Source organism: Palaemon carinicauda, chromosome 2 (assembly GCF_036898095.1).
Source record: "Palaemon carinicauda isolate YSFRI2023 chromosome 2, ASM3689809v2, whole genome shotgun sequence".
In the NCBI taxonomy this organism is placed as follows: Eukaryota; Metazoa; Arthropoda; class Malacostraca; order Decapoda; family Palaemonidae; genus Palaemon; species Palaemon carinicauda.
The window spans coordinates 134,460,215-134,479,715 of record NC_090726.1 but is presented as its reverse complement, the minus strand read 5'-3'; the positions used below and the strand labels follow the sequence as shown (position 1 = coordinate 134,479,715).

General features: G+C 40.9%; 1 protein-coding gene across 1 annotated transcript in view; it reads right to left on the bottom strand.

Moving 5' to 3' along the window:
- Window positions 1–19,501, bottom strand: part of LOC137627228 (general transcription factor 3C polypeptide 4-like) — a 386,672-nt gene that overhangs the window by 61,266 nt on the left and 305,905 nt on the right. Inside the window, exons 9-11 of the mRNA XM_068358312.1 lie at window positions 1,604–1,757; window positions 713–886; window positions 494–593 (exon numbers count right to left, since the gene is read on the bottom strand). Coding sequence (XP_068214413.1) covers window positions 494–593; window positions 713–886; window positions 1,604–1,757 — 428 coding nt within the window. The remainder of the gene's footprint in view (window positions 1–493; window positions 594–712; window positions 887–1,603; window positions 1,758–19,501) is intronic.

The following is a 19,501-nucleotide window of genomic DNA, read 5'->3' as shown; positions in this document are numbered from 1 at the left end:
GAGGGTTTCTCAAAAGAATGGTCTAAAGTAAATAAAGAATTTGAGGCTCTATGAGAGGATCTTGTCTCTGTAATATGCTGTGCACCATGAGAACCCTTACTAAATGGAACACTAGACCTCAACTTAAGAAGTCGGTTTCAGTTAGAAATAGGGGAGATTAGTTTAGAAATACATTCATCCATCCATTCCTTTTTATAGCTCTGTGTAAGATCTTAACTTCTAGTGATTACCAAGGCCCTGGTTGTGATTAAAATAGACCCGCAATTTCTGTATAGAATTGAATCTTGCTGTATGAGAAAGTAGGTGGAATTATCTACAATTGGGAAGTTACTTGCATTGATTTTAATCTTACTTACCTTTAAAATTCGTTTCAGACTGGCTTTTTGCAAAATGGCACTTTTCAGTTATAGGTTTGTTATTTAGAAAAAATTAAAGGATGAAAGTTTGTATGATAAGACATTATGCAGTAGGACAAGACCATCAATGTTCGTACCTTTTTCACAAGTTCCTGATGTGAGGAGTTTTAGTGGCACATTTTCTGTACAAATAGGGCATTGTTCTGTCTTTGCACCGGAGAGCTTCTTTGATAACTTCTGAAATGTAAATTCATTTACAAATTAGAATAATAATACCATACAGTATCAACCAAAATATGAATTTCCATATTATCAAAAATTTTATTGCCAATGAAAAGTCTGCATACTTTACTTACTAAGGCCATAGTTTTTTCCTTTTCCTTTCCATTAGCAGTTATCCACTGACACATCAGTGAAAGAGAGAGAAAAAGTGAGGACTTACTACTCAAGTCCTCGGCTGTGAATTTCTTAATTGTTGTGATTATCCATACTTCTATAATGTGACATTCTAGGGCAGCTTCAATTGTTTCCTGGAATAAACATAATTTGAAAAATTTCCTTTCAAACCATATCTCTAATAATATATTTATATGTTCACCCTATATTGGAATTACAGTATTGAATTTACTGGTGTCAATGGCTTATGCAATTAAAGGGATGTTTTCAACTCTTTTGCTTACAGGGAAAGTTGCAAGCTTTTCTGGGGATGTTTAAACGGGAAAGGTTTCGACATAATACAAGAAATATTTTTAACTCAGACTGTATTTAATAAGGCTGACAGGAAGTTGTTATCTCTTATGGAAATGGGAAAACTGAAGACAAAGAATAAGAATGAAGACAAAGAATAAGAATGACGTAAGTATATATACATCTGAAAACTCTAAAAATTATAAAAATGATAATAATTATCCTGATAATATCAATAATGGTATCAATACTTGATTAGCATAGGTTTAATAGCTGTGAATTATTGATAACAATATACTGTAGGTTCTTGCACTGTAGTTTAAAGGATATTTATTTTCAATAATGAAGATGTAAAATGAAATTTACTCATTTTTATCGCTCAAAAAAAATTATAAATTATTAGATGCATCTTAAGGGCAAGTGTACTTTATAGATGAGCAAATATGGCAATTTCTTACCACATTTATAGGCAAAAAATTACAGTGATGAGCATTTATAAACCCTGCCCAAAACACCTATTGATGTTTCAAAGATACATAACAGTGTTTTAAATGCCATACCAAGGGATAATTGCTGTCTTCATTAGTCACTCTAATACTTCTGCACATTTTGGCCAGCCAATAGTGTAATTTAACTTGACTTTCTGTATGGAAATCTATTTTATCAGGAGTCATTAACTGCAGTGATGTCTTTCCTGTTTTGCAATAATATAACCTGAAAAACAAGATAAAATCAGATATACCACCATTTCCTTCTCCGGTCATGAGGTGATTATATGTGCTTAAATCCATTTAAAAGTATCAAATACTTCTGTTAAAAATATTCCAAACTGCTGTAAGTTTATAATATTCTAACAACAAAATTAGCTTCAAAATGCAAACCAAGAACGTTTACACACCTATTTCTTTTGTTATAAGTGCCAGATACTCCAATAACAACTGGAAGGTTGTTTGTGAACATATGGTTCCCATGGATTAAAATGGCAACCTGTCTCATTATTTATGTAATCAGAGTAGCTACGACAAAATGGGTTATGTTAGGCCAGTAATTAAGGTAAAAGTAATGGATTTGTATTGAAAACTAAATTTTGTTTTTTGAAAAATTACATTAACTCCCACATAAACTCATTAGTTTTTGTTTTCCAAAACTTAACTAGAGCAGCTTGTTTATATAAAATATTCTCATAAGCTAAAAAACAACTTTCCTGAGCCACAAGGAAACAATATTCTTCATACATATACCAAGGCACTTCCCCCAATTTTGGGGGGTAGCTGACATCAAACAATTGAAAAAAAAAGAGGGGACCTTTCCTCTCTACGTTCCTCCCAGCCTGACAAGGGACTCAGCCGAGTTCGGCTGGTACTGCTAGGGTGCCATAGCCCACCCGCCCCCGTTATCCACCACAGATGAAGCTTCATAACGCTGAATCCCCGACTGCTGCTACCTCTGCGGTTATCCAAGGCACCGGAGGAAGCAGCAGGGCCTACCAGAACTGCGTCACAATCGCTCACCATTCATTCCTATTTCTAGCATGCTCTCTTGCCTCTCTCACATCTATCCTCCTATCACCCAGAGCTTTCTTCACTCCATCCATCCACTCAAACCTTGGCCTTCCTCTTGTACTTCTCCCATCAACTCTTGCATTCATCCCCTTCTTTAGCAGACAGCCATTTTCCATTCTCTCAACATGGCCAAACCACCTCAACACATTCATATCCACTCTAGCTGCTAACTCATTTCTTACACCCATTCTCACCCTCACTACTTTGTTCCTAATCCTATCTACTCGAGATATACCAGCCATACTCCTTAGATACTTCATCTCGAACACATTCAATTTCTGTCTCTCCATCACTTTCATTCCCCACAACTCCGATCCATACATCACAGTTGGTACAATCCCTTTCTCATACAGAACTCTCTTTACATTCATGCCCAACCCTCTATTTTTTACCACTCCCTTAACTGCCCCCAACACTTTGCATCCTTCATTCACTCTCTGACGTACATCTGCTTCCAGTCCACCATTTGCTGCAACAACAGACCCCATGTACTTGAACTGATCCACCTCCTCAAGTAACTCTCCATTTAACATGACATTCAACCTTGCACCACCTTCCCTTCTCGCACATCTCATAACCTTACTCTTACCCACATTAACTCTCAACTTCCTTCTCTCACACACCCTTCCAAATTCTGTCACTAATCGACCAAGCTTCTCTTCCGGGTCTGCAACCAGTACAGTATCATCCGCAAACAACAACTGATTTACCTCCCACTCATGGTCATTCTTGTCTACCAGTTTCAGTCCTCGTCCAAGCACTCGAGCATTCACCTCTCTCACCACTCCATCAACATACAAGTTAAACAACCACAGCGACATCACACATCCCTGTCTCAGCCGCACTCTCACCGGAAACCAATCGCTCACTTCATTTCCTATCCTAACACATGCTTTACTACCTTTATAGAAACTTTACACTGCTTGCAACAACCTTCCACCAACTCCATATAACCTCATCACATTTCACATTGCTTCCCTATCAACTCTATCATATGCTTTCTCCAGATCCATAAACGCAACATATACCTCCCTACCTTTTGCTAAATATTTCTTGCAAATCTGCCTAACTGTAAAAATCTGATTCATACAACCCCTACCTCTTCTAAAACCACCCTGTACTTCTAAGATTGCATTCTCAGTTTTATCCTTAATCCTATTAATCAGTACTCTACCAAACACTTTTCCAACTACACTCAACAAACTAATACCCCTTGAATTACAACACTCATGCACATCTCCCTTACCCTTATATACTGGTACAATACATGCACAAACCCAATATACTGGTACCATTGACAACACAAAACACATATTAAACAATCTCACCAACCATTCAAGTACAGTCACACCCCCCTCCTTCAACATCTCAGCTCTCACACCATCCATACCAGATGCTTTTCCTACTCTCGTTTCATCTAGTGCTCTCCTCACTTCCTCTCTTGTAATCTCTCTCTCATTCTCATCTCCCATCACCGGCACCTCAACACCTGTAACAGCAATTACATCTGCCTCCTATTATCCTCAACAAACTGGGTAAGCTAATTAAAAACTTAAGATTTGACCAGATTGTAGATAAACCCACATGAATCACTTCTACCTCAGCATCCCTTATCGATCTAGTCATTACAAATGCTAAATATATGATAACAAAATCAGAGGTAACCCCTAGCTCAATAGCAGATCATGAGAATATTTTAACTTTGCTGAACGTTCGTAAACCGAAAAGGCAAACTATTTTTATAACTTTTAGGTGCTTGAAAAATTACTCTCAAGAAACTCTTTGCTCTCTACTTATGAATAATGTTCACATATTGAATCAAATTTTAAGTACCGATAACGTAAGTAAGCAAGTAGAAATTTTAACCAATGTTTTCACATCCTGTGTAGATATGTGCGCACCTGTGGTTACTAGAGAAGTAACTCGTCCCCCTGCCCCTTGGATTTCTGATACTATAAGAGACGATAATGGTAAGAGATAACGTGAAAAAAAACTAAAAAATCAAAGAGAAAATATTCATCTTAGAGAAACTCATAAGGAACTGAAGGAAAAGGTAAACTTGATGTTAACTGATAGTAGAAAGCAGTACTACAAACAAGAATTTAAAAATGCTAAAGGTGACATGGCTGCTACGTGGAAGATTGCTAATAATATGCTTTTCAATGGAATAAACAGCGATACGAATAAGCTGAATTGTGATACCAAAGATGATTTGCAACGTAAAGCTGAAGAGTTTAACGAATTCTTTGCAGAAGTGGGGAGAAAGACCTTTGAAAAAACACAGGAAGAACTGCATAACCGCATGCCTTTGGAAATAGACCCTATTATCACTCACAGTAGAGTCGATAGTTTTAAACCAGGGCCAGTGGACTGTAACACAGTAATCTTAGTTTTTAAAGGTCGCTCATGAATGGCAGAGGCAAGGGACAGTGGCATTGCCCTAGCAATCAGGACAATGCCCTAGAGACTGACCATATATTATATGATCAGCGTCCAAGCCTAGGAAGGGCCAGGCAGTGGCTGCTGATGACTCAGGCAAATAGACCTATGAGCTCCCCCAAACCCCCCAAGCTTAGCTCACAAGGATGGTAAGGTTCCAGACACTAATGGCACTAACGAGTCTCAGCGGGACTCGAACCCCCGACTAGTAAACACCAGGCAGAGACGTTACCAATCAGGCCACAGCAGAAACTAACGCCTTTGGATCTGATGGTATTTGTTTACGTTTCATTAGAGATGGTTTATATGTTATTGCTTTTTACCTTACGATAATTATCAATACATCAATTGTTACTTATTCATATCCAGACATATGGAAAATTCCCCATGTCATCCTGCTCTTCAAAAGCGGGGATGCCGACGATATCTCTAATTACCGTCCCATTTCCTTGCTACCTGTTTTATCGAAAGTACTTGAAAAAATTATTGCAAATCAGTTAACTGAATTTTTAGAGGAAAATAAACTAATCTCTTTAAGCCAACATGGATTCCGACCAAAATTGTCAACTGAAACAGCCCTGTTAAAATTATCTGACAAGATTTATGAAAATATAGACAACAAAAAAGTTTCCTTACTTTTATTACTAGATTTATCTAAGGCTTTTGATAGCGTGAATCATGCCATGTTATTGGAGAAATGTACGTTGATGAATATTGATCAGAGCTGGTTTAAGAGCTACCTTGAGAATAGGTTTCAGTCCGTCTGGCTAAATGGTACTGTATCATCGAAGAAAAATATTCAATTCGGAGTACCTCAGGGATCAATTGTCGGCCCTATACTTTTCATGGTATATGTTAATGATCTCGTGAGATCAATACCTGGCTGTTTTATAATTCAATATGCTGATGACACGCAAATACAAATAGAAGGTGACATTAAGGATAAAGCCGACATGATTTGTAAGGCAGAAGACATTCTAAACAGAGCTAAAGATTACTTTTTGAGAAATGGCTTACTTTTAAATGAGAAAAAGACATACTTTATCGTTATTGGATCCAGGCAATATGTGTCAGATATTGGAGATGAGGTACAGATAAATTTTAATGGAAATATAATTAAGCCAATGACGACTGTGAAAAATTTAGGTGTTCATTTCGATCGGTACATGAACTTTGACTGTCACATAGACGAAATGTATAAAAAGGTAATGGGTACTCTTACATACTTAAATAGAGTAAAAGATCATTTTGAGTCAAGTACTAGCAAGATAGTCGTCCAGTCACTAGCTTTAAGTTTTATAAAATATTGCTTAAAAGTTTGGGGATGTACTAACAAATCACAGCTACAAAGAGTACAAAAGCTGCAGAACTTTGCAGCAAGAGTGGCTGTTGGCAACGTTAGAAAGTTTGAACATGTAAGTCCACATTTAAAGGAATTGGAATGGTTGAAAATAAGAGACCAGTATAATCTTGACATGTGCACTATGGTATATAAAGCTTTAAATAATAAAATTCCAGATTGGTTTTACAGTTTCCCACCAGTATCTTTATTCAGTAATGTCACTACACGCCAAAGGGATGATTTGTATGTTGCAAGACATAAAACTAATATTGGCTCACGGCAAATCAGAGTCCGAGGTCCAGTGTTGTATAATGAACAGTCACGTGAAATAAAAGAAGCTGGCTCTGTGTCTATTTTCAAGTTAAAACTAAGGAGTTTACTTTTAACAGAGTCTTAATTGTTCTTTTAATTATTAGTACTTTGTTCTTAGATTTTAATCTGGCTTATATTTATATCTTTTATTAACTGATACTACATTGCACTTTTTAAATCCAAATATCCTAATTCAAAATGGGTTCTGAGTCTGGACATATTTGTTATCTTCGTTTTTTTTTTTTTTTTGCCTGTACGTATTTTTATATACTTATTTACTGATAATTTATGACTATTGGATTTCTATTTGAAGCTCATTTTACCTATGACTGTCTACTTTTATACATAGTTTCAAATAGTTTCCTATGATATTTATATTGTTGCTATTTTTACTGATTTTGATATTCTTAACCTATACCAAGTTTTATGTAAGAGTTAAATTCAAAATGTTTTTATACTGATATGGCTACTTATGTAGAATACCCAATGTACAATTGGAAATAAAGGATTATTATTATTATTATTATCAACATTCAGTAAACTTTTAAAATATTCCGCCCATCTTTTCCTTGCCTTCTCTCCTTTTAACAACCTTCCATTTCCACCTTCCACTGTCTCTTGAATTCTTGAACCAGCCTTCCTTACTCTCTTCACTTCTTTCCAAAACTTCTTATTCTCTTCATACGAACGACCCAATTCCTGACCCCACCTCAGGTCAGCTGCCCTCTTTGCCTCACTTACCTTGCACTTTACTTCCACATTTTTCTCTCTATATCTTTCATACTTCTCTACACTATTACTCTGCAGTCATTCTTCAAAAGCCCTCATTTTCTCTTCCACTTTTACCTTCACTCCTTCATTCCACCATTCACTGCCCTTCCTCATGCTGCCCCCAACAAACTTCTTGCCACACACATCACTTGCAATTTCAACAAAATTTTCTTTTACTAACTTCCACTCCTCCTCTAAATTACCAGTTTCTCTTTCTTTCACTGGCACATGCCATTTTCAACCTTTCTTGATATTTACTTTTTACCCCCGGTTTTATTAGCTCCTCAAACTTCACTAGCTCCCTTTTACACCCCCCTACTCTATTCCCCCACACTTTTGCTACAACTAATTTTCCTTTCACCAAAAAATTATCAAACATACCGTTACCCATACCCCTAAAGTCCAGTGTTTCTCAACGTGGGCCATATGGCCCCCTTGGGGGCCATGAGAATTTTTCAGGGGCCACAAGACAAAATTGGAAAAATGGGGGGCCATGGGGGGGGGGGGGCCACAGAAAATTACAAGGAAAAGGAAACTGCTTTACGCATTTTAAAAGAAGTGCTGTCATCTTTTCACATAATTGCTGAAAGAGGCGATCTTTCTGTGCACTATTTTTTATTGCACTTTGGGAGTGTTATCTCTTTCTTTAGTGGGACAACAGAACTTGGACAGAAACTTGTTGATGCAAAGAGTGACATCTTATACCTGTCAGACATATTTGAAAAGCTAAATGTTCTGAACAAAGAGCTTCAAGGAAATAACTCCACCCTGTTTTCCTGCTAGGAGGCAATTACTGCATTTAAAGGGAAACTCAAGCTGTTCTGATTGAACCTTGGAAGACGAGAGTTTGCACAGTTTCCTTCCTTAGCAGTTATATCCAACAAACTGCTTGATGATGACCTAGCAGTGAATGTTGACCATCTGAAGCAGTTGCATAATGATATGGAAACTCACTTCTCTGACCTACTGCAAATGACTGTGCCACACTGGTTTGTGGATCCCTTCATTGTTGATGTATCTGAAGTTGATGTCACCCTACAAGAATGTCTCATTGAACTTCAGAATAACACAACAGCTCAAGCAAGGTTCAAGCATGGAGGACACCAGAAGCTGTGGATGAATCAAGATATGTATAAGTAGTACCCAATACTCTGGAAAGATGTGAAGTTGCTCTTACTTGCCTTTCCCACATCTTACTTGGTTGAGACTGGTTTCAATCGGGTGATGTGCCTGCTGTCAAAGACACGAATTCGCCTTGACATAGAAAAAAAAAAAAGAGGCAATTTACGTCTCGCTCTAACAGCTTTCAAGCCAAACACTGACAAGTTGGCAGCCTTGCATCAGTCACAGGGATCCCACTGAAACCTTTCAAGATAAAGCCAATTGTACCTACATGTATTCCTTGTTTTGTATTCCTTTTGTAAATAAATAAGTATTCAAATAAAATATTTTTCTAATTAATATTGTTATTTGATTTATACCTGAAATTAGTGTTTTGAGTACATGGTACTATTCAAGCTAGAACCATTAATAGACCTACTTCCCTAGGCGTATTAAGGGGATGGACGGATGGCGGGTGCTGGGGGGGGGGGTGCATTAGAACTCAAAGTTGGCATGGAGGGGCCACAAGAACTTGCACTGGATTGAAGGGGGCCACCACCAGAAAAAGGTTGAGAAACACTGCCCGGCCTAAACACATACACGTCTTTCAATCTTCCAAACATTCTTTTAGTTATCAACACATAATCCATTAACGCCCTTTCTACCACTCTTCCATTTGCCACTCTTACCCATGTATACTTGTTTTTATCTTTCTTTTTGAAAAAGCTAGAACTTATCACCATCTCTCGCTCAACACACATATCTACCAGTCTCTCACCACTCTCATTTTTCCCTGGTACGCCATACTTCCCAATGACACCTTCTACCTCTCCAGCACCCACTCTATTATTTAAGTCCCCAATGACAACTACATAATTCCTTCTACCCAGTCCTTCTACACACCTAGTTAATTCATTCCAGAACTCATTTTGCTCTTCACTTTTCTCACAACCTGGTCCATACGCACTGACAAAAGCCCAACATTCCCTACCCAACCTAACCCTTACCCACATTAACCTAGATATTACCTCCTTCCATTCCACTACTTTACCTGTCATCCATTCACTCAGCAATAAAGCCACACCTGCTCTTGCTCTTTCCCTTTCAATCCCTGACACTCTACCAGACATTTCACCAAACATCACTTCACCCTTCCCTTTTATCTTTGTCTCACACAAAGCCAATATATCCATCCTTCTATTCCTAAACATACTTCCAGTCTCACATCTTTTACTCTCTATCGTACTACATCCACGCACATTCAGACACCTCAAAACTAGAGTGTGGGGAGCAGTCACTCTCCCCCCAGCTCCTCCTCTTTGATGTCTCACAGGATTATAATTCAGGAGAGGGGGTTCCCAGCCCCCTCGTTCCATATTCTAATTAACTTGTTTTTTAAGCCAACCTGTGGAAAGTAATATTCATAGGATGTCCTTTTCTAAGATATTTAGTTTTACCCAAGAGAAGAAAGAGAATGGAATCTTGAATGATTGTTTGAGATTTTGTAAGAAAATACTGTAACTATTGCAAAAGAAGGACTAACAGACACCTAAATCTTTGTGCAAGTAATTCTGCCGAACGTACAAAACATATTAACATATTTTGGAGAGGCAAACACTAAAATAAACCAATGTTGTCTTGAGTATGAGATTGGCAAGACAGGCTGGACCAATAAATTCATATGACAGATTAGTCAGACTTTTCAAACCTAATAGAAACTTCAGTTAGATGACGTCATATACTGTATCTGAAAGCTACTTCCTTTTTTAAAAATACAGTACTGACAAATTTTTCAAATTAAGTAAAAAATTAATATTTAACCTCAGCAAATTGTAAACGTAAACAAAAGAGGAATCAACAGAATTTGAATAATAATGATGTTTATTAGGTTGATACTTAAGTGTAAATCACAATGCTAAGATCTTTGAAGCACGAGGTTCTCAAAATTATACTCAAAATTTGAAATTTTCTCTAAACATTTATACCTTCCCCCTTCCCCTTCAGGACCACTAGGCTTGGAAAGGCAACTGATTTGCTTCCAAATGAATACTAGACTATCATAATATTTTATCAAGATGCCCATCATTCCCTTATTTTTCAAACTATTGGAAATGAAGACCTCTTAAGCAGAACCACTTGAAGTTGGGAGGAGGAAGGAAGTTGTGGTAAATGGTAACTATAACTAATTTCCACCAACAAACCACAGCTAATAAGAACAAAGTACTCTAGTCTCATCCCTATTGATATAAGGCTACTTCCCTGTTGATCATCACTTAACACATCTCCCAAAGGCATAATATAAAGTTTCCAGACAATCATTATGCATCACCCCAAAAATGACTAATAATTAGCAAATTGTTTTTGGGATATCATTTTGGTGCCATAGTGACACTTCCTAGAAAACTAGTCTTAATGAATTTTGGTGAAGCGTTGATTCCCCAATTTCACGAACTTTAGATCAAAGAACCAGAGAAAAATTTATGTACCTTTCCTCTAAACAGATTTTGACTAATAAGAAATATTAAAAAGGGAAGCCCTGGCATTCTTGGCTACAGTTCTAAAGAGGATTCTAGCTTTACAAAACGGATTTTGAAGCAAAGCGAAAAATCTATTTTTGGTGGAGATGGCCATGTCGTCCTGATGGAAGGTTCCTTTAGGCAGCTTTCTAAGGGATATTTAGCTACATTGATACTCCCACAGAATTGACCATAGGTCTCCAGAATTCTAACTCCTGGCGCGAGTATCCTTAAAAATTTTCTTAAGGATATCGCGTAATATCAGGGGACGTATTTCTTGATATGACACATGGCACTCTTCACCCCGAATAGAGTTTTCGCTCTGAGAGGGAAGAGTGGCGAAATTGAAGGGGAGCCGTCATCAAGGTTACCCGGTGGATCCCCTTCCCGTACTACTACAGGGCCCAATATGGCTACCCATTCGTTGTAGCAATTAAGCATGGTGGCTACAGATAGAGTAGTTTCGGGTGGGGATTGTTAGGTATGTACATTCCTTTTCTTTGAAAAGGAGGGCGGGTCCATCAGGACGACATGGCATCTCACCCAAAAATAGATTTTTCGCTTTGCTTCAAAATCCGTTTTTTGGGCTCAAGCCATGTCGTCCTGATGGAAGCTTACCAGAGAATTACTTGAAAGTACTGTATCTGTGAGTTTGTATAAGTGCCTTAACCTTGAGTCAGCTTCTATATGGTCACCCAGACCACATAAATATATGAATGTACCATTATTCGTCATATCCACTAAGCTTGGAACAATCTTAGGGCTTCCAGCCCCCTGCAGGGAAATGACACCATAGACTATAGAAGCGACAAGGTTTGTATATATGTTGGAACAAATGTAATTATCTTTCAATAATTATGTTCACACGTATATGCACCTTCAAGTATCTACTTTATTTTAGGAAAATAAGTAAGAACTCTGTCTAATTTTATTCGGCTACTTTGGGGCGAATAAGACGCAAATACATTTTCATACTTTATTTGTATAGACATCATAAATGGAACAACGAATGTATTAAATCAGAATCAATTAATATACAGCCAGCATTCTAAAGGTACATATATATTTATCACCTGAAAGGGAAGAAATATATGTTAGCCACTCAAAATCATTTGAAAAATTATCAAGATAATTTCACTGTAAATGTTGGATGAATTTTAACACTGCGTACAAGTGTACACATGGCACTGGTGTCATTGGTATGATTCTACACCTATAAAGAAGTCCTAGTGTCACCAGGGTGACCCTTAATAAAAGGTATTACACTGCAAGGTGTTAACACCTTTTCACCCAAACTGTAACAGTCCCAAACAGTTCACTGTTCATTGCAGCACTAGACGACAGGTTTTACAACACTACCTGCCGCCACCACAAAGTGTTTCAATTCGTCACTTGCTTCGTGTAATGTTTATAGAAGACTCTAGAGGATTTCCAACCAGTGTATGAGCGGAGTCTCTCAAAGTCCATATGCTGAAAAAAGTTCAGCGAGGAAGCAATCTTTCTCGGATCATGACCTGCGGGTGTACAGTACTATCAGGACCCGCTCTGCGATTGAAGTAGGTGAGCATCGACCTCCGTTGTTTCAGGGATAAGTTTGATCCTGAGGTTTCGCCTTTGAAGAGCTGTCCTCCCGTGAAGTCTGAGGTTTTTCGAAGATAGACCTTTAGAGACACTACTGGACATAGAGAGACATCTTCCCTCATAGGGCAGATTCTCCAGGGACCCCACCTTTTGGTGGGTAGCTAGTTTTTGGCGAGAAATGTAGGATCGGGAAAAAGATTCAGTTCTCCCACTTCTGTGAACTGAATATGGCCCTCGTCTCTTGATAGGGCTACTATTTCACTAACTCTAGCCCCTGAGGCTATAGCGAACAAAAATATCACTTTTTGTGTTAGAACCTTTAGAGAGCAATCTTCATTGTTCAAGTTCGAAGCATAGTGTAAGACTTTGTCCAGAGACCACGAAATGGGCTTTGGAGGGGCTGCTGGTTTAAGTCTAGCACATGCCTTCGTAATCTTGTTGAAGATTTCCTTCGGCAGGTCCACCTGGAAGGCGTATAGAAGAAATCTAGTTAAAGCTGACTTACACGTAGTTATCGTGGTGGAAGCCAAGCCTTGCTCGTGAAGGTGGATGAAGAAGGACAGGCAGAAGTCTATCAAGATTTCCGTCGGCTTTTTGGCTTTAACAAAAGCGACCCACTTCTTCCAAGACGATTCATATTGTCTTCTGGTTAACTTAGACTTGTATTCTTCTAGAAAGTCCATACTGTCTTTCGAGATCCAAAATCTTTTCTTGACTGCTAAGGCGAGAAAATCATGAGATGAAGGTTTTGGGTTCTCTGTGATGAAGCGAAGACAGTCGACTTCTGAACCAATTGGGATAGAACTGGGTTCAGTAGAGGAAACAGCCTCAACTTCAGTTCTATCACCAGAGAGAACCAATTGCTTTTGGGCCACTACTGCTGCAGTTCCCTTGAAGGATCTCAGCTTGTTGAGGACCTTCTGCAGGAGATTGGTTGGAGGGAACAGGTAGATGTGGGTCCATCTGTTCCAATCAAGGGACATGGCGTCCTCCGCCTCTGCCCGAGGGTCCTCGTAAGGGGCTACGTATCAAGGTAGTTTCTTGTTGCCGCTCCTTATTAAGAGGTCGATTATGCAGTTCTAGACTTTTTCCAAGATGAAGGAGAATGAGCTTGCGTCTAGGGACCACTCTGACTCTATCGGCTTTAGCCTGGATAGAGCATCTGCCGTCACATTGCGGAACCCTTGTAGGTGAACTGCCGATAAGTGCCATCTTTTCTTTCTTGCCAAGCGAAAGATGGCCAGCATCACGTGATTGATGTAGGGCGATCTCGAGCCTTGTCAGTTCAGACATCTCACTATCACTTCGCTGTCCAAGACCAGTCTGATGTGGGCTGATCTGTGAGGGGATAGCTTCTTCAACGTCAGGAGGACTCCTATGGCCTCCAGAATGTTGATGTGAAAGGTCTTGAACAGGGATGACCAGGTCCCTTGAGCTTTCCTTTGATGGGAGTGACCTCCCCATCCTTCCGTCGAGGCATCTGTGTGGATGGTCACCGATGGGGGAGGTGGTTGTGAGGGAACAGTCCTTGGTAGGCTCTTGACCTTCGACCACGGCTTGAGAAGCGATCGTAGTAAGGTCGGCACCGGTCTCTGTAGATCTCTTCGAGCATTTGATGCGTATCTTCTCCAGACTCCTGACGCATCTTTCAGCTTTGCTCTTAGCACTGGGTCTGTTACTGCTGCAAACTGGAGAGAGCCCAGTACTCTTTCCTGTTGGCATCTTGAGATCCTATTGGATTTCAGTAGTCTCTTGACAGAACTCGCGATCTCTCTCCTCTTCTTTGGTGGAAAGGAGAGACGGTGTGACTGCAAGTTCCAATGGATTCCCAGCCATTGAAACTCCTGAGCTGGAGCGAGGCGAGACTTCTTGTGGTTGATCTTGAATCCCAGATGTTCCAGGAACTGGATCACTTTCTTGGATGCTTGCAGACAAGCAGTCTTGGATGCTGCCCACACTAGCCAGTCATCCAGGTATGCAGCTACCTGAACGCCTTCTAGGCGTAGTTGTTGTACGACTGCGTCCGCAAGTTTCGTGAAGATCCTTGGGGCTATGTTTAGTCCGAAGGGCATGGCTCTGAAGACATACTTTGTCTTCTGTAACTTGAATCCTAGGTAGGAGGAGAGGGGGCAACTGACTGGAAGGTGCAAGTAAGCATCTGCCAGGTCTATTGAGACTGTGTACTCCCCTTTCGGTAACAGGCTTCTTATGTGTTGAAGGGTTAACATCCGGAAATTGTTCTCAATAAACTTGTTGAGTGGCGACAAGTCTAGAATGACTTTGAGTTTGTCCGAGTCCTTCTTGGGAACAAAGAACAGCCTTCCCTGGAATTTGATGGACTTTGCTTTCCTTATAACCTTTTTGTTAAAGAGTTCTAAGGTATATTCTTCCAGTAAGGGGGTGGAGTGTTGGAAGAACTGAGGAAATGAAGGTGGAGATTTGTTCTATTTCCATCCCAGTCCATTCTTTATTAGGCTGTGGGCCCAGGGATCGAAGGTCCAACGATCCTGAAAGTGGAGGAGTCTCCCTCCTACCTGGAGCATCTCATTGCTTGGATGGTCCTGAGGGTTTGCCACCCTGACCACGTCCTTCCCTGCCTCGTGAGGGGTTTCTTGAGGAGCCCCGTCTAGATCCTCTTCCTTTCGGGTGAAAGGTAGTGGTGTGCCTCTCAAAACCTGGGTTGAAGGCTGGTAACTGGGCTACCATCTCCATGCAGTTCTGGAGGGAAAGAGAAGCGGCTAGCCTTCTTTGTCTCCTGTTCTCTTCTCAGGAGAAAGTCCGACAGCTTCGGGAGGTTCTCGCTGAACTGCAGTCCTGCGATGTCCGCATCGAGTTTCGGGACTGAGAAGGTTAGGTGGACCTCCTTCCATTACTTCTCATCTGTCGGCAAGGCCAGAGACAATGGCTTACACTCCTCTAGCGTAGGGCATGGTTTGCCTGCATCAATAGCCTTCAGCACACTTTGGAGAGCTTTTGACGAGAAGGAGGAAGCTCTTGAAGAAGGAGCAAGAAAAGTAGGGTGTTTCTTGTTCAGTGCAGAAACTCTAGAGTTGGTATACCCTGTCTTTTTTAGGCTACTCGTCAAGAGAGCCTGTGCCTTGTCGTGGTCGAAAATCATGACTTCCTTTGGTTCCGTCTCTTCTTTAGACTCTGGCTGACTCTTCAGCCGGATGAAACACTCCGGGTAAGCCGCAAAGTTTGGCCAAAATTCGATGTTGTCCAGGTGGACGACTCCCATCTTTTCTGAAATGTAGAGTTTTCCATTTGTAATTGGCATAAACTCTGCATACCTCCAGGGATTGGATTTGGAGCAAGGTGGCAGGTCCTGTACTGTGGGTCGCTTGTGAGACCCACGGGAAGTGACTATCCGAGTTGCTTCGCGGAATTCCTTCGTCATTTCCTTCTTCATATCTACATTTTCCTTACGTAGAGTGTCCATTAGCAACGTAATTTGGGCCATAACTGCTTGACCCAGTGAGTCTAATGGAGGGGTAGGAGCCGAAGACGTGGACGGTGCCGGCTGGAATGTCGACACAGACAGAAGGGGGTCCTCCGCTTCCGTCGACTCAAGATCCTCGTCTCGTCCGGGTGGTAGGGCCACCTCTTCTTCAGGATCATCTTGAAGGAGATCCTTTTCTGTGTCCGAGGACATTTCAGACATCCTCTCCTGATGGATGTCCATGCCTTTCATCGCTTCGTTGATGTCGGCCTCAACTGCGATCTAGATGCAAGGAGGCCTGGGTCGTGCCTGGGTCGTGCCTGAGGTACGACGGCATCAGCTGTTGCCTTTGGGAACAGCATGCTTCTCATCATGTCATTGGGAAGGTACGGTCCCGGAGAGTTCTTCTTGAACCCTCGTACCCATCTCCGAAGCTTGGGATCACGGAAACCCTCAGTCATCAAGGTTGAGCAGATGTTGCAGTCCTTGGGGTTCCAATACCTCAAGGTTTCGGTTGCATAACCTCGCATTTCACCTTGGTCTCCTCCTGTAAAGAAAGGAAAATGAAACGAGTATGTGGTAATTTATCACACTTGATAAATTTTATATACATGCATAAAATGGTATTACCATTACCAATGTAGCTTAGGATAGTAAGCTAGAAAGAAAATAGGAAAGACACATATCTGTGCCTCCTGTCCAGCCAATTGCTGTGACTTCCCTCAATATTAATATTTAGAATTTCCTTATTTAAGGAAAACTAGAGTGGAAGAGCTCTAATCTCTAGAGCTAAAATTAGTGTATACTAGCACTAACCCTTCCATAAAGGAATATTAATATTGTAGGGTAAAAATATAAGTTCTGATGACCTATGGCTCATCAGGGTATTGAAGGAGTAATTCACTTCAATATTATAATTGGTCTCAACAATGGACTGTGAGAAGACACACAGAATATGTTGGAAAATATAAACTACTCTATAATATAAACTATAGTTTTCTGCCTGCAGTATGTACTATACGGCAGAAATACTGGCTACTGTATAAACTTATACTGTAGTTCTGCCGGCATGCTGCCGGTTAGGCTAGTACTTGACGGCACTAGCCAACAGAGAGAGAAAGCATGGAGAGAAGGGCTACCTTATCATTATAGTTTAGTACAATAAATAAGGGTGTAGGGGCTACTGTCCCTACTGCCTTCTTCCAGAATAAGGGTTCAAATGGAAGGGGGAATGTATTATTCTAGCTTCCATCCAACCACAGGGTCTGTTGCCGGCTACTCTGCCGATTCCAGGGATTGTGGGTGGCAGTCCAAGAGAGGACTGAAGAACACTCAAAGACATTAGGATTTCCCACCGGCAGCCGTCATGGCTGGCACAACCTTTCTCGGAGCCTTGCGTCCGTAGAGGTAAGGTCGAAGCGGCAATCAAGCCGCCTATGTAGGAACCTGGCCGGCAACACAACCCACCCGGCGAGCGGGGAGATTGTAGGATACCGGCCAAAGATATTGCAATGGCTAGGCCATCGCTAAAGGACAGAGAGGGGAAGGGAAAGGGTCTTGTGTGTCGTGTTGGAAGAAGGCGGCACAATTGCCACCCGCTTTCGGTCACAAACTCAGAGACATCGTTTCAATATCGGCGCTGTCTTGGGCGGCAGAAGAATATCGATTCCTCAGCCCAAGACCTTGCCGAAACAAGACATGTCTTCTAGACCGCAAGGGAGAAGGTGGTGGCAGTGTACTACCACTTTCGGATGCGGGCTAGGGAAGCTAGGCTTCCTATGACTGCAACTGTAAACCGGCAGGGGAGTGACTACTCCCCCGGCAGTAGAGTTGCCGACATCAAGACGGAATACTCCGAGTTACTGTCGTAAATCAAAGCCGGGATGCTCACTGGCAAAGAGGGAAGACAGAAAACACTAGCCTAGTCAAGCTGGAGTACACTACTTTATAGCAAGACCAAGATAGGGTTGTCGCCTAATGGGGACACTCAGAGGGAAGGAAGGGTTTACTCTTAAATCTCTGAAAGAGACGAGTATCGAATTATATAAATAATTCTAGGAGATATACTATCTCCTGTTGAATTGATAAAACAATACAAGAGGGTAAACGGGGATAATGTACGAAAGTATACTAAAACGCGTAGGCTAGCCTAGCGCGAGTCGAGATCTCGGCTACGCTATATCATCGAGACTCGAACGTATACGATCGACACGTTGTAAGGAAAAGGAAATATACGTGCATGATCTTATCTTTACTAGTATAATTTGTCTAAATAGCTATAATTCATTAAAGCTAAATACCGGGAACATCGTTCTTCTGACTAAATAAGGCATATATGGCAAACGACAGCGTCCAAATTGGCGCCTCTGGTGACCGGCTAAGCTCCGATAAACACAACTAAATTATGCTAATTTAACTGTGCGAAGGGAGCTAAAAATTATACAAAGGAAAGATTAAATACTCAACTTTCCAGAGGCTGAAGATGCTGGAGAATGCATGATAAATCCAGATATTAGTAACAAAAACACCGAGAGCAAGCGGGAGATACACTGTGCGTAATTCGCTACTAAGAAAGGAATGGGTAGCCATATTGGGCCCGGTAGTAGTACGGGAAGGAACCTTGATGACGGCTCCCCTTCAATTTCGCCACTCTTCCCCCTCAGAGCGAAAACTCTATTCGGGGTGAAGATTGCCATGTGTCGTATCAAGAAGTACGTCCCCTGATATTATGCAATATCCTTAAGAAAATTTTTAAGGATACTCGCGCCAGGAGTTAGAATTCTGGAGACCTATGGTCAATTCTCTGGGAGTATCACTGTAGCTAAATATCCCTTAGAAAGCTGCCTAAAGGAACCTTCCATCAGGACGACATGGCTTGAGCCCAAAAAACAAGTTAGTAAATTTACCAATAGTAAAACCGTTAAGAAATCAATACCCTCGTTAAAAAGCAACATGTGCTACAATCTCCAGTTTCATAGTAAAAAAAAAAAAGGGATTTTGACGAAGGAAAAATCTATTTCTGGGGAGATACCTGTGACGCCCGGTGAAAAGGGTTCTTCTTTTCACTTTTCTGATATAAATACTTCCAAATATACCAGAGAAAGTTAAGAGTATTGAATGCAGAGGTTACTACCCTCGCGCGAGCACCCAGTGGGCGTCGTGTATAAAGCAGGGGCATGTGAAAACCACTATTCACAGGCTGTCTTCCATTCAGATAATTCCTTCATCAAAGGGAAGGGCCGTAACAGAGGCCCTAGCTACCTTACCTGAGCCACTCTACCGACGCCCGACACTAGCGACATCTGAACTACATCCTTCTGCAAGAACAGATGGCTTGGAAAGGAAAGGGTGGGGTAAAGTAAGGGAAGGGTTTCACCGGGCGTCACAGGTATCTC